The 25,090-nt window shown below is 36.7% G+C and overlaps 1 protein-coding gene across 3 annotated transcripts in view; it reads left to right on the top strand.

Annotated features, from left to right (window-relative positions):
- Nucleotides 1-25,090, top strand: part of Cdk9 (Cyclin-dependent kinase 9) — a 104,526-nt gene that overhangs the window by 6,431 nt on the left and 73,005 nt on the right. For all 3 annotated transcript variants that reach the window (XM_090374930.1, XM_090374931.1, XM_090374928.1), the window contains exon 2: nucleotides 833-914. In XM_090374930.1, the coding sequence (XP_090231056.1) occupies nucleotides 833-914 (82 nt within the window). The remainder of the gene's footprint in view (nucleotides 1-832; nucleotides 915-25,090) is intronic.

Below are 25,090 nucleotides of genomic sequence, written 5' to 3'. Positions count from 1 at the left end.
TCATCCCATCCATGCCTCATATATTGACCAATGAAACAAAAGAATAAATAAATAAACAATGCCACCACCAAGATTGCAGCTGTCGGAAAGGTTCAAACGGCAAGAATTTGAGACATTACCTGCTAGAGCACTTAGGCATTTAATGCTTATGAAAAGCAAAGGTGGTTGAAATAAATCAAGCCCACTTTCTTTCTTTTATCTTTCTTTTATCAAAATTTCTCACTCACTCCTAATATAATATACTTAAAAATTAGTTGTCTCGGGGGAAAAGAAAACCCAATGAGAGAAATTAAATATTAAGGAATAAGATGATGGGTGGGGTTGAACTTTGAGGGCCACAAATCATTGTAATACTCATGTTTATTTGGAAATAGGAATTGGAGCTATTTCCTTTCTGTTACAGTAATCTCTTTCATCCTATCTGAGTTGCTTTTTGTTTTGTGTTTATTTATCCTGCCATGGCAGGATAGTGGTTCACTTGCAATCCCTTTGGAAAAGTCTAGATTTAAATGCAGTTGATAATGAGGAATTTATTTTTACACTGTTATGGGAAGCAGCTGGGTTAGTTAGTTTCAAACGAATGTGCAAGGCTCCCCCCCCCCCCCCCATAGAATTTTTCAAAAATGCATTTTGTGGTTTTGGGTTGAAAGTTTGCATATTAAAAACCTGACACCTCGTCTGAATTCTCTCTAATCGTAAACAACAGTAACTGTTTTCTTACCCTAGTTTACTTATTCATTTTTATTTTAGTTTCCAGAACCTTGTTTTTATTGTACTGCATTAAGGTGTTATTTGGTTTAAATAAGCTGATCATTGATACATTTGATTTCAGGGAAGTGTTCAAGGCTCAGCATCGACAAACAAAAAAAGTTGTTGCCTTAAAGAAAGTCCTTATGGAAAATGAAAAGGAAGGAGTGAGTATATATGTAAAACTGGTTAACAAAGAGTAATTTTTCTTTGAATCTTAATAAATATAAAATTCTTTAATCTCTTTCCTTTAATTTAAAATTAATTTCTATAATTTAAAACACACAAATATATTATAATGTGACTGCATGTGTAGAAATTGCACGAAAAGTCAAAAATATGAAGTGGGATTATACCTGAGATCGAAAAACCCATAATCCAGGTAGCCCCACTAATAATAAGTACATAATTAATGAAAATTCATAATAGAGTTGTTGTTTAGGCACAATCGCATCTACAAATGTGCCCAATTAACAAAGATTGCCAATCATGTTTGGCAATTTGTGTTACATCTCTGTATGTTGTGGCCAAGGTTATTTATTTATTTTATTATTATTTTTTTTAAATAAAATAATTATGCCTCTTTTCAGAAGTACACTGTTGATGTTTTTTGATTAAATTATGGATGGAGAACAACTTTATTGTTGAATAAAAAAAATAGCCGATTAGGCAAAATTTTAATTTAGAAATTCTAAAATGTAAGCAGCAATGCATAGTCCAATTTTAATATCAAATGCAAAAATTTTAATCCAGTATTACAAAAAGGGCCAGACCACTTCCAATTTCAAGTTTATTTCAAATTTTTCATGCCATTAAGTGTGCAAAATTTAAAAATTAGACATGCTTGTGTGTTTCTTCTTATGTATTGTGTATATAAATAATAATAATATATACTAGGGAGTTCACCCCCTGCTCGCTTTCCTTGCCCACCCCACACACGCTTTTATACCTAAAATGTAGAGGTATACGGAGTAAGTCAAATCTTTTGTACATAAAAGGCACACCTGTTGAAATGCACTGATGGACATCTAATCAGGAGATGACCTGTGTAATTATTTACCTGTGCATTTGTAGTGCTCAGAATTCTCAAGATTTGATTTTGGTGCCTTTTGATTTGGGTTCCATAATGCATGAGGAATATTGTTGTATCTGAAAGAGCAGGACTGAAATATTTACAAACTATACAAATATTTAAAATATTTACAAAATACTAAACTATTTGCAAATACTGTATACAGTATTTATTAATATACAAAAACTTTACAATGGAACATCAAATGTTTGACAGGGAAGCACGTGCACGAGGTTGGTGAACATTATGGAGGCAGTTACAATAATTAATAGCATTGTAGTGACGTAATTGCCTTGCCCTCTTCTTCCACTGGCTCGAATAAATATTACTAGGAGGAACACGTTTTTAGTGTGTGTGTGTGTGTGTGTGTGTGTGTGTGTGTGTGTGTGTGTGTGTGTGTGTGTGTGTGGACTGACTAAAATCTTTTAGTCAGTTCTGTTTTGAAGTTCATTTAGGGTGACCAGTTCAGGATTGAAAATGGACAACATTTACTCTGAAGAAGAAAAATCTTGACATTTCCAAAACCTACTTATAAAAGCCAGTGCTGTAATTTTTACTGTCCTGGCTTTTATTAGCAACACTAATATTATTTCATAAGAGTGCACACAAAATGATCTGTAATTTTATTTTTTGGTTAAAGTAAAATTACCATCCAGTTAAGTGTCCTAATCCAGATACAATTATCATGTTTTTTATAAGAAAATATTTAAAAATAGAAACCCAAAAATACATTTGACATTAATAATACCAGATAATTCTATTCATAACTATTAGTCACCTTTTTCAATAGATTCTGTTTTTAAATTTTATGTTCTATAATGAAGTTAATAAGTACAAACAAGTCATTTGTAATCAATTGCTATTTTCAGAATCACTTTCGGTGTAAAGACTTCTGTTGACTTTTGCTCTTCTGTCTAGTGTTTGTTCAAAGAAAATATTATTTCCACATTGACATATGTGAAGGAGTTGGGTTGGGTGTGATAATGGCATAGATTCAAGTTTTCTGAATATGGAAAAGGCCCAGATTTGAATTCTGTCTTGACAGAAGGTACTCTTATTTGTTTTAATTCTTCATTGGAATACTGTTTGATAAAGAAAAAAAAAAAGTAATAATCAATTGGTTTTGAAAAATCTGAATCAGTGCTGTGAAACCACAGCCTATATATTAATATGGAAGACACTACATCCAGGGATGGCAAAATAGTAGGTAATAAGCAGCACCAATTTCTGTTTACTTCCAGGCATAACAATGGCTAGACACTTCAGTGATCTGCTACAGTGTCTGCAATATCACTAGGTCTGCTGCAATGTTGTCGAAACACTTAGAGGACTACCGTTGGTTCATCATGGTTGTTAAAAATCATGGGGTGGATCTGTTTGAGTATCTTGGGGATGGGGCAGAATTTATAGATTTGCCTCTACAGGTTTGTCCTTGTTTCTATTTTAAGTGAGCTCTTTTTATATCAACACATCTATGACATCCACCGTTTAAAAATGCCATGCATATCATGCATTCAATTTCTTTATGAAAGCGACCTTTTTTTTTTTTTTTTTTTTTCTGTTAACTGTCCATTCCTTGGAATATTATTCCTTAAATGTTATATATTCATGAGCAAGCAGATAGTATACAGCAATACCTCGCTTAGCATGGCTTCAAACAGCACAGGTTTCACTATAACACAGTTTTCAATTAAGTTCAAGTTGAAAATTTACTGTACATATTAAAGCTCATTCAATAGCCTAGACACATACTTTACATATATGCTGCAGTATCATAGCCTTGGTACGCTTATATATATGCTGTGATGCTAACTCTATTGTATCACATGCACGTGTGCCAAAAGCTCCCCTCGGGCAGCCAGCAGCAACAGTGTTCAGTATTCTTAATTCCATCCTGCTGTGATAGCTTTTCATTTCACAATTTATTTTTTACCCCTTTAAATATGATAAAAAATATATCTGTATCTTGGCTAGAAATCATTGCCAACAACATGTGTTCTGTTTGGCAGCATGTTTCACTCCATTTGGAAAACGATTTTACTGGCTTTAAATCGCAAGTTCGGGCAAATCTCGAGGACATTGTGAAGATCAGAAAAGACTTGGGATTCGAAACCTTGGACACTGCCAATGTATGTGTTGTGCTGAATCATACAGAAATGACTTAGACGATGCAACTCTCCTTGAAATTGACGAACAAACTGCATATGAAGAAGAGGAAAACAATACTGAAGTGGCACCCAAAGAATTTTCAACAGAAGAATTGGAGAAAGTTTTTCCGGGGGGGGGGGTTACATAGTTTACATTATGAATGGAGATCTGAATTCAGCATTGAACGTAGCATCAAAATAAGGCAAATTTTACAAGATGGGATCTGATGCTACAAAGACTTTTACGCCGGGAAAAAGAAGAGATGACTTCATTACTGAAATACCAAAATAAACAATAAAGCTTTTTTCTCATCATTCATGATGTTACCGTTTCATTAATAAAATTTTTGCAATTTTTTTTAATTTCAAATCCTTTTAATTGGCTATCAAATTCAAATTGTTTATAAATTTATTATAATTTGTTTATAGACTGTTTCTCTGGTATGCATTCAATTTTTTTTTTTTTTTTTTTTGATTTGGTAGTTGTTGGCGCATCGGCTTCTGTGGCCATATTGCACCTCCCAAGGTTTTTGCAGTACTTTGATCCAAGCCCGAGGCGGGAATCGAACCCGCGACCTTTGGGTTGCCGGGCAGGTACTTTACCCACTCGGCTAGCCCGGTCGGCATGCATTCAATTAAAACCCATTATAATTATACCTCAGTCAGCACGGTTTCACATAACACGGAACAGTTTTGGTACCAATTATCAGTGCAATGTGGGGTATTGCTGTAGTTTGTGTTGATGCTTTTTTGCAGTGTCCTAACACTTGAACATTGTTAGACGTGAAATATATCAGTATGATAATGTTAACTGACATGCTAAGTTAACAATATTATATTTTAATTTTAATATCATATGTGTAATTCAGAAAAATAGCTTTATGTGAAAATCAACAAAACAGCATTCGCAAAACTATTTTGTGGACGTTGGGATGTCTGATCACCCTAAGCTTTTTAAAATTTCAAAATGATGCATTCAAACATATTTCTGCTTATATATAGTTGAACTTGAGACCAACCATCAAGAGACCGAAAAAATTTCCTTGTTATGACCATTACTCGCTACTTCATTGATAGCGGAGATGGGGAACCCTGGGGGGGACGTTAAACAATGAACACTTTATATCAGTGATGAATTAAATCTACCTCCTAATTTTTTAAGTTCTCGGTAACTTGATAAAAAAGATTGATTCGCAAAACAAGAAATATTAGAGAGAGAGAAAAATAATATAAGTACAAGCATATTAATACTAATAATATGTAGGTATATATGTAAGTATATACAGGTAGTTCTCGACTTTACGAGTTAATTCGTTCCTAGAACACGCTTGTAAAGCGGGAATTTATTTCCCATAGACATAAGGTTAAAAATAGGGGTTACGTTCTCAACAATGAAGTTAGTTGGGTAATTAGTTTATGTTTAAACAATAATTGATTTATCCAAAGAAATGAAAACATAGCCTGTGAAATCAAGCATTTATAATAATAAAGATATTATTTATGACTTACAAAGGTTAAAGATGTTTATTCTTCATCATTATCATCAACTAAATGATGCACACTCGTTGATCACTCATTTTTGGCTCAGCACTTTTTGGTTTGTTGCACAAGGAGTTGTCGTCTTCAGAAATGTTTCAAGAGGCATTTGTTTCCAAGATAATCTTCTCTTTTAATTATAAATTTCACGATTGTATGAATAAGCATTTTTTAACGGCACGCACCAATTGCTACTAACACGATTCGCATGAAGTAACAAGTTTATGAAGTTTTAAAAAAAGGAATGAAGAGAAGATTCTGAAAATTTATTTAATTTTTTTTATATGATTGAAAATTTCAATGAAGGGAAACTCATTTCACCATAATAGTGCAAAAACCCACACAATTCCAGATATCGGTATTTTCACAAATGTGATTACATGGAGTTTATTACCCGTTTATAATTGCATGCAGTAACAGAAAAGCCCAATAAACCGGAAAGTGCAAATTGTTTTTATTGTTTTATGGTTGTGACCTCCAGAAATATGCTTTAGAAAAATATCACAAAGGCATTTAAAATTGATTCTTATAACGAAACATATGTTGTTATTTGGTTTTTAGGAGCATTAGCAACTAAGGCCATATTCTTCCGGGGATATGCGGTGGTCATGGGCTCGAACCCCGGTCTAATCAAGAAACGTGTGCTACGCACTTCTGCTCCTGCACACCTGGCTATGGAGGCGCCAACGGAACATATGACATTGATGAAAGTGTAGTGCATTTTAATGGTTTGCATTGGTAACTAATACAATTTATAAACCATGCTCACGACCTTTTATATGGTCTTAAGGTCATGCTCATGACCTTAAAAAATGACATTTTAGAGAGATAAATAGCTTAGTTATACAGCGAAAATTTCAACTTCTGAGATCTTGAAACGAATTACCAAAAAAAAAACAATGTGTTATTGGGTTCGCATTACGATATTTTCACGATACGATGGTGTCTCTGGAACTGATTAATATTGTAAAGCTGGGTACACTGTATTGTATAGCTATGCACGTGGTTTGGAATGCGGTATTTATGAATGTTTAACATTTCATTTTTTGCAATTAATGTTCATATTTTCGATTTTGTTGATACTTGATACTTGGGGGGGAAAAAACTCGTAAAGCAAGAACTGCCTCTACCTACATATTATTAGTATTAATATATTCTTGTATAAACTACAATACACTTAATATTAAACACAATTTATTTGTCTGTAATTTTAAAACCATACACCTAATACTAAACACAATTTCTTTCTCTGTAATTAAAAACATACTATTTAATTATAAACAAGATTTCGATTAGTCTTTATTTATAAATCTTAAAATTGGTGTTAAAATTGATATTTCTTAAGTTTCCTCTTAAAACACTCGTGCATTAAAAGTTTCATTACTTGCCTCAATTCCTTCAAAAAAATTGACTGTGTCCATTGCAGTTTGGGCTTGTGAAATTGTTGGCACTGATTTTGATTCATTTTTAATTGTCATCATATCGTCGTCGTTGTTATCGCTTTTTTGAGCACAGCATCTACAATATCACTCTCTGTAGGAAAACCACTAGTTAATAAGTTGTCATCAACTCGTACAAATTCGTCGATGCTATTTGTATTAAAACTTACGTTACATAGCGACCATTCGGTTAATGGGAAGTCGTTTTCATCATCTTTGTGTACAATTGAAAATTCATTTGAATTTAATTCCGATTTATTGAAGCGATTTGATATGGTTATTGAAGTAAAGTTGCTCCACGCATCATTCAGTAAATTTATAGCATCCAATATCGATATAGACTCGGTAAGTTTCTGTTCTCTTTGACTGATCAGATGTAGAACTAGAAATCTTTTATAAAATCCTTTCAAACTCTTGACTACGCCTATGTCCATTGGTTGTAAAATTGATGTCACATCAGGAGGCAGAAATGCTAGATTAATATTGGACATATTTTGAATCTGGGAATGTGCAGGACAGTTATCAACTAACAATAAAATATTTTCCATTCATTTATGTATTGGCGAAAAATATCCGAACTCATCTAAGCTTCCTTGTTTGCAGCGTAATCCACCCAAAGTTTCCTTACATTTTTCAAACACTGAGGTTTTAACAATTTTCCGATAACAGTTTTTTTTTGTCAAATATGATTTGCTCGTATGCGCAAATATGACAGTTTCTGTCATATTTGTGCCTACGAGCACCATCAAGCGAGCCTTTGATTTTTTTTTCCACCAACACATTTTTCCCCTATGAATTTAAATGTATTGCCAGGTGTCAAATTGTAAAAAAAAGGTCCTGTTTCATTGGCATTGTAGATGTCTCTGCCATTGAAATCTTTCTTGATTTCTGCCCAAACGTGGTCAATCCATTCATTTGCCATTATTGGAGTTGCAGATCAAGTCTCCACTAATTTTTGCATAAATGATGCCATGTCTGTTTTTAAATCGATTCAGCCCAACTGTTGTTACACACAAAATAATCGTATCCAAATTGTTTAGCAAATTTTTCCGCTTGAGCCTTCAAGATCAGACCATCTATTGAAAATCCAGCACTTGTTTTTCTTTGTGTGGTGAACCATTGAAGCAGTGCTTCATCAACGTTTGTAACCTTGCACCTTCTATTTGGCGCCTCCGTAGCCAGGTGGGAAGGAGCAACAGTGCGTAGCACACGCTTCTTGATTAGACCGGGGTTCGAGCCTGTCACCACCAAATACGGAGGATGCGGAAAGGTCAGGGAATGACCACCGCATATTCCCGGAGCAATATGGCCTTAGTTGCTAATGCTCCTAAAAACCAAACAACAAACAAACAAGCACCTTCTATTTTTTTTTTTTTTTTTTGGTTATGTTCTTTTCCAGTGCCAATATGTAAACATCTTTATTCTTCCACAGTGTCGATACACTTGAAGAGGACAAAGAAAACTTTACACACTTCAACATATTTTGCACCACATTCTAACTCACAAATAATTTCGACTTTTTTGCTAATTGAAAGACGCTTTCTTTTGTTAGTAGACATGTTTCCTAAGGAAGAGTTCGTTTCTAACCGATTTTACTTTAAAATGAAAAAGTGAACTGCATACAAAGTTCTTAGAAGTCCTGAAATGCATACAATGTTCATAGAAATCCCCTTTCCAAAATTCTTAGAAGACCCAAAATAAATTTATGGTTCAGTGAATACAAGAAAATCTGTAAATAGAATAATGCGACAAGCAGAATGCCATGCACTATTGTATAGCTGCCGTCCATGGAAGGACAAGGTCATAAACTGGCTGTTAATCTGATGCAGGTGGTCCATAATGCTAAGTCACCCTTTTCATTTTCACCTATTCCAAGAATTGGGTTTTTTTCAACTACATGAGCAATTAATTATGTTTGCATAGTTACCAAAATTTGTTTGGTATATCTGTGTAGTATGCTCGTTATAACAGTTGCTGTATTATTACCTGGCAGGGAGCGGAATGATAATTGGCTGGGTATTGTTGTTGTTTGGTTTTTAGGAGCATTAGCTACTATTTCTTTTTTAGAATATGCATAGGACTACAAGAAAGTAATCCATGTTCCAATGAGTTAATAGTGGGCTGTACCTTTTTTTGTGGTGGTATGTGGATTCAATCTGGCGATGTGTGTAAGTCATACCCAATCTTGGTACTACAGAAGTCAGTTAGTATTTAGAAATAAGAAGCGCAACAGAAGAAAATAATAAATTCAAAGCAAAAAAATAAAAAAATCAGGATTTCTTGGAAATTAGCTGCTTGAGTGATCATATTCTGAATTGGTTACCTTTCTTTTAATTTTTTTTTTTTTTTTACTTCTTGGCTTCATTTACATTATATTTTTATCCATACATTAGTTGTTTTTTTTTTTCTGAGTATGGCATTCACTTTGAATCTGTTCAAAATATTAAAAGCATTGAATAGTTTCACACGTCATAGAAGCCATTCTATACAGAATATATTGTTGTTGTTTTTGTGGGGCATCTGCATTTTGAACCATATTGCATTGCATCAGTAAATAAATATTAATTCCAAAGTTCTCTGCCAGATAGTAACTGGAGGGAGTCTGAGTAGTGTGTATGCGGGGGGGGGGGGGCATTGCCAAGGCCACATTATGTCAAGGATCTGGGTATATTCTTACCATGTGTGTGTGCCATATCCAAAAATTTTATTACTTCATACAGCATGTTCCCACCACCCACACTTTTTCTTACTAATGAATATACAATGAATTGTCAAACTAATAGAGTAGTAAACCCCTAATAGCCAAATTCATTGTTGCTCTCTTTGTACAGGTTAACGTGATGTGAGGCGTTGTAAAAGAAAATAGAGTAGCTGTTATTACAAAGTCAGACAGCTTCCAGCATTTTCAAATTGCACCAGTCACTAGCCATTAAATAACACACTAAAATACAGAGAATGGTTATCATTGTAGATATGGTTGTTGTGTTTGTGTTCTAGATGTGACTGAGGTTTTTAGCTAGCTGAATTTGGCAACATCTCTTCAAGCAAAAGTATTAGCTGGAGAAATGAGATTAGCATCCAGAACCATATCAGGATTAATTAAATTGGACTTAAGTGATATATATACTTTCTACAAGAGAACAGAGAGAAATGCTAATTTCTCTTGTAAAGGAAATCAGCAACAGACAGAATTATGCCTGAAAAAAAAAAAAAAAAAAAAGGCTGCTGGAATCATGTATAAGGTAGAAGGAGGTCCTTTTTGTGGGATAGGTATGAGCTGAGAAGTGACTGAGACCTTCAACTCTGTGAATTAATTTATGATGTTTACATCTGAGCTTTTCCTATAAACACACACTCACAGAAAGAGTGATTGCTGGTTTGTAGGCACCACCTGGCCTTACCAAGGGTGCCACTATGCTGTTTGATAGTCCAAGTCTAGAGCAATCATTTCAGAACAGGAGCTAATATTTTATTGTGCAGTGATAGAAAAGTGGCTTTGTGATTTGAAGCCTATACTTGAGGGGTGACCAAAATAATATTGCTCAATATTATTTACTAATATTTACTAATATATTAGTCCTTGAGGTTGTCACAGACATTCTCTCAGATATGCCAGACAAGCTGTGCTTGCTACTTTGGAGTCTAAAACACTGATGGAACTGATATTCGGGTGTCACTCAAGTCAAGTGGACCCAATTTCGGCGAAGTCCGGATGATCTGTGACAGCCAAATCCTCTGCTTGCACCTTCACGATGGTGGAAATAATCCTGGGTATAACCTCTATGCACAACACACTGTGTGTGACCACCCAGGTATGAACCAACATAAGCAGGGGTCGAGGCTTGGCGCCCACATCACATGGAGGAATGCAGCCCCCTCCCCCTGTGTTACCAGGCAATACTAGATGGTAGATACTCTCATCAAGCGGTGCAATCCCACCACTTTGCTTATTGGAGGCTTGAAGTGGTGGAACCCATGTTTAGTCTCCAGAGCTAAGTTCCGGTCAACCCTTCCCCACCTCTTTCTTCATGCAGTATGACTGATGACATTTGAGGTTATGATGGACATCATAGCGGGATCCAGTCTTCCTTACATTTCGAGGGTACAGCTCTAAAATTGTGTTCGCAGGCTGGCCGCTACTTAGTACACCTGACCAAACCTATTGGTAACTCTTTCCGGATCAGCTAGTGTATAATCTTGCTACCTCTACTCTGCCAGATAGTGACTGGAGGGAGTCTGAGTAGTGTGTATACGGGGAGCATTGTCGAGACCACGTTATGTCAAGGATCTGGGTATATTCTTACCATGTGTATGCCATATCCCAAAATTTCATTACTTCATACAGCATGTCCCCCCCCCCACACTTTTTCTTACTAATGAATACACAATGAATTGTCAAACTAATAGATTAAGCTTATCGGCAAACAATATCTAAACCTCCCAAACGCTTCCTAGTTATGCGTGGTCTCAATTCTAACCTCAACAATGCCCATTTCCCTTGCAGTCTGCCAAACACTATGTACTTTTTCTGACAGAATCTCAGTTATCGGTTGATTCAACTACTGCTCATCTCAGTTGCCCAAATTATTTGCTGTATGATTCCTCTCACCTCAAAGGTGGTACTTGTGCATATGTCCATTCCGATATTCCTTGTCAGAGACTTGGTAATTTGGAATCTACTCTTTTTGATGTTCTTTGGCTTAAATTCTCTCTACATCGTTGTGTCAAATTTATCTGTTGTCTCTACTGTTCTCCCAACTCCACCAATCACTTGGAGCTCTTTGACTTCCTCTCTTTGCAACTTGACTATCTCCAGTCCAAATTTCCTAACAATGCGGTAATTTTCCTTGGTGATTTTAATGTTCACAACTCCAGCCAGCTTCCGTTTTCTAGTGACACCGACCCAGCTGGCCGAGATGCTGAGGTTTTTGCAATTACTAATGACCTTGCACAGATTGTTTATTTACCTATAAGAATACTGGACAATCCTAACCATACAGCCAACATGGTCGATCTTTTTCTCACAAACAACCCTTCTAAGTACGCGGTCGAAGTGAGTGGTCCTTTAGCTACCTCAGATCACAAATTGGTGATTGTCTCTTCTCCAATGAAGCCTTTATCTCATGACTATTCCCAACCTCGTATGGTTTGGTATTACAAGAACCTGCAAGATTTCTTTTCCTTGGTTGGATTACTGTTTCAAAACTTCTGATGTCAACATTTGCTCAGATCATGTCAGTGAAATTATTCTTGTAGGAATGGAATCCTTTATCCCCCACTCCATTTTAAAATCTCATCCTTTATCTAAATCTTGGTTTTCCAATAAATGTGCTAAGGCCATTCAGGAGAAGAATGTTGCATATCGTAATTGGCTTTGTTCCAGTTCTTCAGTTTCATTTTCTGCCTACACCAAAGCTCGCAACAATTTTAAAGCAGTTATTAATCAGTCAAAACTAGATTTTGAACAAACTAAGAGTAGAAAACTTGCTTATTGCCCTAATGGTAGCCAAGCATTCCTGGTCTCTTGCCAAAGCTATTGGCTGCAACTTTTGCTCATGTCTGTCAAAACCAGATGGTTCTGTTGTCACTTCAGCCCAAGGATAAATCTGACCTGCTAGCATCCCATTTTTCTTCCAACTCATGTATTAATGATCTTGGTAAGATACCTCCCACCATTCTCAATGCTCCATTCAATGCCTCCTATAGTCTTCTGTCAAAAGGATGTCAGAAGGATTTTTACAAATCTTGATGCTGAGAAAGCTCCAGGTCCTGATGGTATTTCTCCACTTGTTCTCAAAACCTGTGCTCCTGAACTTAGTCCTGTTCTTTGCTGACCTTTTCAACTTTCTTATTCCAAATGTGTTTTTCCTTCTGCTTGGAAATTTGTTCTTATCCAGCCAGTTCCTAAAAATGGTGAGAAGTCCTTCCCATCCAATTATCGTCCCATTGCAATTACTTCTACTCTTTCTAAAGTAGAAGTAATGGAGAAATCAATTAACCACCAACTCTTAAACTACCTAGAAACCTTCTGTCTGATCAATGATCGCCAGTATTGATTCCGTCAGTGTCCATCCACCAGTGATATTCTGTCTTATGTTACCCATTTACGGACAAATTCAGTGGAAAAGTTTGGTGAAACACTAGCAGTTGCTCTTGACATCTCAAAAGCTTTTGATCGTGTTTGGCATAAAGGTCTTTTAAACAAGCTTCCATCTTATGGTTTGCCGACTGTTTTTTGTAACTGGTTACCCAGTTTTTTCTCTGATTGCTCACTGAGGGTTATGGTAGATAGCTCTGTCTTCTAACTTCTCTACTAATGTTGGTGTCTCCCAATGTTCAGTTCTTTCCCCCACTCTTTTCCTCTTGTATATTAATGACCTTTTTCCATTGACAGAATATCTTATACACAATTTTGGCTATTATAGCAATTGCATTCCATTTTAAGAAACACTGCCCTGCTCAGTCAGGTTTAACTTCTCAAATATCTGCTATCAATTCCTTAAATGCTAATCTCCAGGTAATTCTCCAGTGAGGCAAAGACAACTTAGTTGATTTCAGTCCTTCAAACTCAGTCTTGTCTTATATCTCACAAAAAGGATTCTTCTGCTCCTATGCTTATCTTTGGTGACACTCCGATTTCTAGGCAAGTTGATATATCTCTTTTGGGGATTATCTCGACTTCTAATCTCTCTTGGCACAAGCACATTATAAATATTGCTTCCTCTACATCTGAAAACTTGGTTTTCTCTTTTGCTCTCGGTGTTACTTTTCTTCCAAACAGCTGTTCGCTCTGTACAAATCGCAAATCTGCCCTACCATGGAATATTGTTCCCACATCTGGGGGGTGGTGCCCCCAAAACCTCTCTCAGGCTTCTTGATTCCATTCAGAAGAGGGCAGTTAGGTTAATTAATGATTCACCTCTAACAGAGTATCTCCACTCAATGTCTCATAGACGTACTGTTTCTGCTGTATGCCTTTTCTAGAGATACTTCCATGGGCACTGTTCTTCTGAATTGGTTTCTATAATTCCCGCTCTCTCTTTCAAAACAGTCCGAACAGGTGCCACCAACATCCATTTACTGGCCAATTTCAAACTCACAGAACCAACTCTTCATTTTCCTCATTTATTCATTTAACTGCCTTTTTCTGGTACAACCTTCCTTCATATATCTTTCCTGAAAATTATAGTCTACAGAAGTTCAAGGGTAATGTCAACAAATATCTTCTCTCATTTTCTCAACCTCCAACCCAAGCACGGTACTAAGCACTATAGGTTCTAATATCTCTCATGTTTTGGGTTTTCATAAAACAAAATAAATTCCATAAACAGCCGTTTTCTCTTTCTTTTGTGATATTCATTATAAAATACAAAACTTATAACAGAATTTATTGTGGTATATATAAATGCTACATCCACAAAAACAACAGTTCAATAATATATTTCATGTATATAGCAGAAAAGGCTTTGTAATTGTTCATGTAAGCGTAAATTTTTTTTTTTTTTTGTATAAAATGGTTCTGTGATATGTGCAGGTATTTGATTATTTTTTAACATTTGAATCGCAGTTGGTAATGTTCATTCTGTTTCCTCACAGGAAGAAGACGCTTAGTAATTTTCCTCAATTAGGCACAGTCACCATATTTTGCCATGTTTTCATCTTCTGTCTTGCGACTTACTACAATAATATTCAGAATTAGGTGGTACAAAATTTGAAGGCTTCGTCAAGTTAGTCCTTTGCGTGTTTGAATTTTAGATAACTATTGGGGAAAGGTTTTTCATATAAAGAGGAAGTTTTATGTTTAATTGCTATGCCCACTTAAGGTAAGTAGGATATAAATTTGAATGCACAGATATGACCAGTATCTGGCACTACTGTTGTGTTCACATCAGAAAATTAGTAAAGACAGCTTAGAAGGCACAGTTGCCATAACTGTTTAGTTGCATGGGGTACAATAATGAAATAATGGAAAAGGTTTATGGGTTTTTTGAATTCTTGATAGATTAGAATACTTATTGTATGCAATTTTATAGTTTGTAAAAAAAAATAAAATATTAATTCTTGTGAAAATAAAAAAAATAACTTTATGGGCATAAAACATAAAGATAAAACTATTAGTCTCCTCGGTTTCCAGTTTAAAAAAATCGTATAAGCTATTTCAAACATTTCTGCTTATAAAAATTTATAAAAAAATGTGTATTAGATAATATCATTATTATGATATTGTTATTATTAATAATAGTATCTAATATTAGATATTATTATTTACTTCCATTTTCAGTTTTTTTTTTTTTTTCCAAAATTTATTTCAAATTTGGTGCACTATTAATGCTAAATGCAAAGTTTGAATATCCGAAGTGGATGTAATCTTTTGTGTTTTTGTAGTGCATGAAAAAAATTATTTCACATGCACACTGAACATTGCAAATTATATTTTTAGTCTCTATTTATTTGAAACAGATTATACATATATACAGTAAAACCTTGTTATTTTGAAATTCAAGAGACCAAAAAAATACCACTTCAACTTTTCCAGGTTCGTGTTAAACGAACTTTTAAAAAATCAAATTCACTTACTGCGTCATTCCGTCAGGAAAAGTTGACAAATCACAATTTTCAGAGGCAAATGTTAAAATAAACTCCTTATAGAGATTAGCAAGAAGAAAAATTTAACGATGAACTTTATCATAAAAATAACAATTGAAATAACATTTGCACAAACTTATTTTTTATTAACAAAGTAATCTAACATAGTTTGTTTCATTTTTTTATCGTACAGTTCATGTAATTTTTTTTTTTTTTTTTTTTTGATATTTTGTCCATTGTGTCTGCTAGACTAATTGTCCTTACACAAATGCTTATGTAGCACATTCTCCATTGTGGAAATTGCCACAAATACATGTAACATGTGCGTCCTCCAGTGGCTCATGTTTCTCGTCTTCCGATTGAACCGCATCACCTTCTTGTCAACCGGCGCTACTTTTCTCAGCAGCATGGTCATTGTAGTAGTGACGACATTGTCACACTTTATAATCTTCAAAATTGGTTGCACACTTCGTTTCAACTTGCAGCTCAGGCCATACGAAGTCTTGTGTATCATCATCAAGATTTTCTTCACTAAAAGCAGCCTTTCTGAATCAGTTTTGAATAACAGAGGAAGGAGTTTCTTCCCATGAAACTACAATGTTTCTCATCACATCCAGCACGTTCTATTTTCGTAATGGGAACATTCCTGGACGTTTCCCCAATGAGGTATCTCGCCAGTTTTTTCCAGTTTTAACATGGCAAATAATGCCTTGATCTAGAGGCTGCATGTAGTTGTGTTTGCCGGTAAAGAATTCTAATATTTTTTAGAGCAAGTCCTTCGCAGTTGTGTGCTGCATGTTGCTCCATCAAGAGAAGAATTTCACGATTTTGACCAGCCATCTTCCTATGGAGACATTGCATCCACTCCTGGAATAATTTTGCCATCATCCACGCATTTTTGTTAGCCTTGTAAATGCAAGGCATATGTTTTACTCCTTTGAAACATTTTGGTTTTTCATATTTTCCGATGATCAAAGACTGCAACTTTTCGCTTCCATCTGAATTGCAACAAAGCAGAACTGTTACCCTTTCCTTAATCTTCTTCCCTCCTCTACATGTTTCTCTCTTCATTGCCAGTGTTCTATCTGGCAATACGTTGTAGAAAACTCCGCTTTCTTCTATATTAAAAATATTCTATGGATCGTAACTGCAAAATAGGCTTCGCATTTTCTCGTCATCTTTCTGTAACCTCAATGTCCACTGAAGATCCTTCACCACAAACCTGTAGTGTTACAATATTGTGCCGTTTATGAAATCCTTAAATCCTCCCATTGGAGCATTTAAAATGTTTACCTAACTTGTATACCTAGTGAAATTTTTTCAGCTTTTTCTTTCACCATAGGTCCCGATAATGGAATATTATTAGCCCTGCACTGAAAAAACCACTCTAATAATTCACTCTCTATGTCTTCGTGCTCTGCACCCCATGTTCTCTTCATCCTTCTAACGTCATTTCCTTTCTCGAATTGTTTTGCTGTAGCATCATGATTTTTAAGAAATGTCAAGAGAGTTTAAAGTGGAATACCATATTGTTTTTTTGGCGCCTCCGTAGCCAGGTGGGAAGGAGCAGCAGTGCGTAGCAGACGCTTCTTGATTAGACCGGTGTTCGAGCCCGTCACCACCAAATACGGAGGATGCGGAAAGGTCAGGGAATGACCACCGCATATTCACGGAGCAATATGGCCTTAGTTGCTAATGCTCCTAAAAACCAAATAACAAACAAACCATATTGTTTTGCAATTTCTGCTTTGGTTTGCACTCCTTTATCAACCTCGCGAATCAGATTTAACTTTTCCGAAATATTTAGCTCATTATATTTCCTCTTCGTAGCCCTCTTCCATTTACCAAAATAGAATTTTTCTATAAAAGAAAGAAAAGAAAACTGCCTTAAAGAGAGTATAATCTAACACACGATAGTATTCTGCCATATTGCATATAATTATATTTATATGGTAGAACCACGTAAATCATTGCACCAAAAAAAAAAAAAAAAAAAAAAAGCATTAACAATGCAACTTACCATTGTGTGCTTTCTCAAGTTCGAGGCTGTGTCCCACACAGGCTTCAGTAATTCAGAATGACCTGGAATGGGCATTTGATAAACCAAGAATGTATAGCTCTGAGAATGAAAATGTTATTTGCGCACGGAAATTTTCCATGAAAACACGCTGTGTAATTGGAGATTTCGAATTAAATGATGTTTGCGGGTCACTGGACCAGATAATGACTTCGAATTTCTTTGTACCCGTATTTTGAATTATCCGAACTAAGAAGTATGCAAAATCCTATGGTGTTTGCTGGGGACTACTTTTAACTTCGAATTATCTGATATCGAAATAACGAGGTTTTACTGTATATCTTGCATGAATGTATTTCCTTTATTCTTACCATTCTCCAATATGTGTTCGTATACTGATTGAAGAGATCAAAAATAATTTGCCTTTTGTCAAATATATAATTAAATAATAAAGGAGAGAATAAAACATGGTATCTAAGAAAGAGAAGTATCCAGGTGAATAGAAATCACTGAAATAAATGTGGTGAAACATATTCTGTTTAAAAAAACTTTTGCCCAAACAACTCCTTGAGAGTAGATCATGTGTTTTCATATTATTTTGCATTAACCTGTGCTGTCACTTTATTAGGTACACATACCTAGTAGCATGTTGAGCCTCCTTTAGCCTTCAAAACAGCCTGAATTTGTCTAGGCATGGATTGAACAAGATGGTGAACACCATGCAGATATGAGTGTGTCACGCAGTTCTTTGAGATTCAACAGAGGTGTAAGCATGCAGCGAATAGTCCTTTCCAGCTCATCCAAAAGAGGTTCAATAGGATCGAGATCCAAGGACTGAGTGGACCACTGCAGCAAAGAAAAGTCATTGTCATGTTCCTGGAACCATTCCATAGTGATTCGGGCTCTACGTACCGGCACATTATCCTGCTGAAAGTAACCATCTGACTGAGGATAAACTGTCAGCATGAACGGATGCACTTGGTCAACAACGATGTTTAGGTACGATGTGGCATTCAGACATGAATTTATGGGTATCAATGGACCCAACGTGTGCCAAGAAACATTCCCCACACCATAACACTGTCCCCACCACCTTTCACAGTTGTCATCAGACATGACAGGTCCATGGATTCATGTTGTTTTTACCAAATTCTGAGCCTTCCATCAACATGATGCACCAGGAACTTCGACTCGTCAGACCAGGCAACTGTTTCCCAATCCTCGATAGTCCAGTGCTGGTGTTGCTGTGCCCACAGGAGGCGTGCTCTCTTGTTCTTCATTGATAACAAAGGCGTGCAATGTGGTAGTCAGCTGTTGTAGCCCATTCGAGACAAACTATGACTAGTGGTCTGTTGTGATATTTTGTTCTACGCGCCAAGGTTGTATTCTTACGTGACATGTGATTGTGTCCCGTCTGTTTGCTTGCACAATTCTAGCCATCCTCCTCTGACTCCTCTCATCAACAAGCAATTTTCTTCCAAAGGAAGAAAATCGCTTGCACAAACCGTGGAAAACCAAGGTTTGTACGCTTCACTGCTGCATTTATATCCACAACTGTGGTCATGTGACTTGCAACATTGTAGTAGTAATAAATTTAAGGAGTTCCTCCTTAAATTTATTTAATCTATCAACTTCCACAACAACAGATGGAAGTTTGTTCCAGCAATTAACCACCTGCTGGCTAAAGGCAAATTTCCGCACATCTGTCTTTCCTCAATTTGAATTTGTGCCCCCTTAGTTTCGTAATCTAAACAAGTGGAAGAATCCCGTCAGAATTCAGTATGCCCAACCCATTCAAGGCCTCATAACTTATATACCTCAATTAGGTCATCTCACAGGTGCCTAGTCTCCAGCTGCTGGAATTTCCAGAACTTAATTCTCTCTTGATAAGAGGATCCCTTCATTCCTCCTCACCAATCTTGTTGCCCTTCTCTGTACACGCTCGAGCAAATCTACATCCTTCCTAAAATGTGGCCTCCAGACCTGTACGCAGTACTCAAGGCGTGGCCTGCCCATTGCCTTATACAATGCGACAGTCACCTCATTTTGCCTACTAGCAAAATTCCTGTATATCATTGACAAAACTTCATGACATGAGCAGTGCAGTTTTCTGAGCAGTGCAGATGGGCTGCTCTTGCAGCCCATCTGCACTGCTCTGAAAACTTCATATCTGACTGCACAGTTACTCCCAGGTCTTCATTTTCTACCACCTTAAGTGTAGTACCACACAGTTGGTACGTTTCTCTGGGGTTACTTCTACCCATATGCAGTAATTTGCATTTGTCAAGGATAAGCTTCAGTTGCCACTTCTTAGCCCATCTGCCCAAATTTTTTTAGATCCTGTTGCAGTAGCACACTGTCATTAACAACCCTGCCAACCTTTGTATCATCTGCAAACTTTGACACTAAACCTGATGTACCTTCATCAATATCATTGATAAATATACAAAACAACAGTGGACCGAACACTTTGGGACTCCACTAATAACATTAGTCTCCGAAGAGCAGCACCCATTGATTACCACCCTCTCTGTCTTCTCCCACCCCCTCTGTCTCATCCTTTTATCCATTGTAGCAACTTACCCGTAATACCATTCTGCTCCAATTTGTACAGTAATCTTCCATGTGCAACAGTGTCAAAAGCTTTCCTGAAATTGTGGGACAAACAATTGTTTGTTAGGTACACCCCTGTTGTGTGTGCACAACAGGGGTGTACCTAATAAAGTGGCAGCACAATGTATATCACACCAAAAGACTAAATATTTCTCAAACTAGTTGGAAAGTAACAGAAACAGTTGGCAACAAAAATGTGAGAAATATTTCATAATGAAAGAGTTTCTTTTCCTAAACTCTTGTGAAATAACTTGTAATGTTATTTCACAAGAGTGTATTAATGTAATGACAGGTTTACTCATGCTGTAATTCTGGGAAAATGATAAAATACAATTCACAAACCATATAAACCAACTAAAAATTTGCCTGTGTTTAGGAAGGTACAAAAAAATCACAGATTATTTTCTTCAACCAATAATTAATGCAGGCCCATTATTTTTGAGTTAGACCTTACAGGTATAATGCTAGCACTGCAGAATTAATCAATTTTTCTGAAATGTTTAGCTTCACCCCCCCCCCCCCATGAAGTTAACCTTTAACTTATTATTAAGGTTACACCGATTAATCAGTACATAATCTGTAATTGGCTCCTTGGCCGATTAATTGTTAATTGGCTTTTTTGTCGCTTAATCTGTTTTATTAATCAGCCATTTCCTACTAAATTTAAGCCAGTTGATCACTGCCAAGAGATTCAGAGGATTTGGGTACGTGGCACGGACATGGTTAAGCGGTTGTTTTAAGTGCTCCTGATTGTCACTCGATTTTTCTAGTATAAGTGATGTTTAGTTCTCACATATTACAGTGCAACGGCCAAATGGTTCTACCTCCCCCAAGGTGAGTATCTCCCGGATCCGTTTATTCTAACGCTTTCAAATTGTGTGTAAGTTTAATCGAACCAGGCACGTTCTGCAGTGAAAGATCATCATTTTCAGCAGTTCAGATTTCTGCCTACTGGATTGCAGCCCCAGTCAAGGTCAGAGAGGAGTGATAATTTCCCCCCCCCCCCTCAGGTGAAGTCTCGTCCAAAACGTCGAATTATAGTGCTTCAATAGCAGAGTTGTCTGGTGAATTGACTTTCTCTGAAGTTCCAGACACCAGTTTCAAGGAACCTCTAGCTATGATGGAAAAAACACTGGAAGACAAATTTCCCCCTATAAAAGGACCTTTAAATTCTACTCATGCATTTAATGATTCTCAAGATTGTGAACAAACTGGTAGTGCAGCTATTCTTGACTATCTTTTTGGATTACAAGCAAATATGCTTGATGTTTTTATAGAGACCTCTACTGTGACACCTCTTATGTTTGTTTGAGATATCCAAAAATTGGAACAATATGGAAAGGTTAGTGATAGATTAGGTTAGTGATAGATTGAGAGGAAACAACAAAATGTCTTGCCAAGCGTTTCGGTTCCCACCTATGCGGGTGTGGTTGCCTTAGCCTCTGGCAAACAATCTCAGCGTATTGTTAACTTACCGGATGTTCAAACAAATTACGTACTCATAGTTAAAGCAAATGCAGATAGTAATTGTAAAACTAGTGAGGAAGTTAAAGCTGAAATTTCTAAAAGTCTTAAAGCTGAATTTAAAACATTAAAGATTAAATAAATAAGAAAAATAAGAGAAAAGGGAGTTCTAATCGAAACTGACAACAGCAAGGAACTAAATAAACTTAAATCCTGCCCTAAGTTCAAGGAGTTAAAATTTTCTGTGGATTCCCCTAAAAAATTAAATCCAACTGTCATAATATATGATGTCAATGACTGATTTTCTGGAGGACTTATTCCTGTGGATCATGGGATTTCCTGGAAATCCCATGATCCACAGGAAATCCCTGATTTTAAAATCAGGTCTCGAAACAAAAACAATCAACATTGGGTTCTTGAGATCCCAAATAAAATTAGGAAAGTGTTTTTGGCTTCAAATTGCAAGGTTTTTGTCGTATGGTCTGTCCATGGTATGAAGGATTTTTTCACAGCATCACGCTATCTTAGCTACGGACACTCAGCTAAAAACTGCCACCAGTTCGAGTTTACCTGGGTCATCAAATTCAAGACTGTCCTAAAATGGAGGAACCTGTTGTTTGCCCAAATTGTTGGCTTAAGAAGAGGAATTCCTTCAAAGACGTTAAGTGCCCTGAATTTGTGAAAGCCCAAGAGGTAACAAAAATTCGGACCGACTTTACCTAACTCTGGAATGTCTTGTGTATATACTTTACAGTTAAATTGTCAACGATCTTTATCGGTTTTAAGTGATCTTTCTAAGTTAATGGCCCAACACAAATTTCAACTTTTAGGGTTACAAGAACTGTATTCTTATAAGGGTGTGGTCAATGGCCTCCCTCTCAGCTGTCGCATTATTTCTTCAAACCCTGTTACAATTGGTGACTGTGGTAATGCACCATGGTTTGGGCCGCCCTGGTGGTTGCTGACCCCCTTATTACTGTAACAAAAATTTATAGTCTTTGTGCCATACATGCCGCATGTGCATTCTTGGAAGGCTGTTTTGGAAAAATTTGTGGTTTCTCTGTATGCTCAATGTAGTCAGGCTGGGCAGGTCATAGAGCCATTTCTAAATTACATGGAAGACATTTTGATCTGTTTATCTGGTTTTCCTGTCATTTTTATGATGGATGCTAATGTTCACTCCCAGCTTTGGAATAGCCCTACTACAGACTCTAAAGGTGAGCTTTTGGAGGAGCTTATTCAATCCAATAACCTCACTCTGTGGAATACCCCAGGCCATCTGCCTACTTTTGTTTCTTCTCTGGGTCAATTTTATATTGACATTACCCTTTCAAACTCTACTCTTGGTTATAGCATTTCCAACTGGCTTAGCTCTAAAAAAGAAAAAACGAAAAATGAATAGTGTTTCATGGTGGACCCCAATTCTCAGAAGAAACATACAAAATGCTCGTCGTAATTTTCAGAGCAAAGAGAGCTAACAGGAACAGAGATGAGATTGACAGACTTGGTGTGTTGTATAAATCCAATAGAAGGAGTTATTTCAATACCATTTTTCAAGAGAAGAAATTTGCCTGGGCAAGGTTTGTTCAGCATAACATAAATGAAGATCCATGGGGATTACCCTACAAACTTGTTACTAACAAGGTTCATCCCGGCATTTTTTCTTCTATTATTGTAAATGGTAATGAAACCCTGGACTGGAGTTTGTCCATAAATGCTATCTTGGATGGCTTGCTCCATGAGGACACTGCCTCCTGTGAAAACACCATCCAAACTACAATGAGATTAGATCATATATCTTATCAAGGGCCCCGAACCGAAGCTCCTTTTACGGATACTGAATTGGAATCTGCTATCTCAGCCTTAAGGGATGGTAAATGTCCTGGACAGGATCTCCTTGAGGTTTCTGTACTTAAAAGATTTTGGAAAAATTGCCCATTAATTATATTAAATCTTTTGAATGCTTGTCTGTTTTCAGGATTATTCCCGCTGGCTTGGAAACAGGCTAGACTTAAACTTCTGCTTAAGTCCTTTGACAGACCCTCCAATGATCCAGCCTCTTACAGGCCCATTGCACTGCTGCCCATCCTTGGCAAAGTCTTGGAAAAATTGTTTCTCGTCTTCTAAATTACTATTTAGACAGAAACCTAAGTTCCCCACTTCAATTTGGCTTTACACATGGAAGGTCTTCTGTTGATGCTATTTGTCAGGTTTTCAGTTCTGTTCAAAATTCCAATTCTAAATATGTCCTCGGTCTCTTTGTTGATTTCCAAGGGGCATTCAACACTGTTTGGTGGCCGAGTGTCCTGGCGAGGTCCAGAGATGCTGGGGTCTCTGCTCTTATTTACTGTCTCCTTTTGAATTACTTTGATTCTCGCAGCATCACAGTTTCCTCAGGATTCTGCTCTGTCTCCAGATCTGTTTCTAAGGGCTGCTCTCAGGTTTCTGTTCTTGGCCCTGTGTGCTGGAACATGGTCCTTGATGGGTGGCTCTCGGTTGATCGAGACAACACCCTTCAGATAGCTTACGCAGACGACCTTGCTATTCAGATTTTGGGTAATTCCCGCAGGGAGCTAGAGTGCAGAGCAAATGAAGTTCTAGAGGATTTGAAAATCTGGTGTCAAACACGTAAACTTCAAATCTTGACTAATAAAACAAAACAAATGTTTTGTTTTATTAGTCAAGGGCTCTCTTGATGTGAATCAAGAGAGCCCTTGATTCACATCAAGGAGGGCTCTCTTGATGTGAATAGACCACCTGTTATTAAATTGAATGGAGAAATGATTAGAAGTACTCAGCAGCATAAATACTTAGGAATTTATTTTGATGACAGTCTTAATTTTAATTACCATGCGAAATATGTACTTCAGAAAATAAAAGCTATGACCTATAAAATTATTAAGATTACCAGGAGTACTTTTGGTGTAAAGAAATATTCCATTAAATTATACTACCCTTGTATATTTATACCAGTTGTGTGTTATGCGGCTGGGGCCTGGGGATACAGAATCGGTAACTCCCTTGTTCAAAAATATCTTACCCAAGCACAACGATTCTTTCTTCTCGCTGTAAGTAGAGCTTGTCGAACTGTCTCTACAGCTGTTCGCCTGGTCCTTAGTCATCGACTGCCAATCCAATATGAAGTAATGTTACACTATCTTTTATATTGTAGTGGTCCTTGAGGTTGTCACAGACATTCTCTCAGATATGCCAGACAAGCTGTACTTGCTACCTGGGAGTCTAAAACGCTGATGGAACTGATATTCGGGTGACACTCAAGTCAAGTGGACCCAATTTCGGCGAAGTCCGGACGGTCTGTGACAGCCAAATCCTCTGCTTGCACCTTCACGATGGTAGGACTGTTAGTAATCCTGGGTGTAACCTCCATGCACAAGTACATGGTGGGTGACCACCCAGGTGTGAACCAACGTAAGCAGGGGTCGAGGTGTGGCGCCCACACCACATGGAG

The sequence above is a fragment of the Mastigoproctus giganteus genome, chromosome 6 (assembly GCF_048544385.1).
Source record: "Mastigoproctus giganteus isolate SK-2022 chromosome 6, ASM4854438v1, whole genome shotgun sequence".
In the NCBI taxonomy this organism is placed as follows: Eukaryota; Metazoa; Arthropoda; class Arachnida; order Uropygi; family Thelyphonidae; genus Mastigoproctus; species Mastigoproctus giganteus.
The sequence above is the reverse complement of the archived record's forward strand: the minus strand, read 5'-3'. Positions and strand labels throughout refer to the sequence as shown.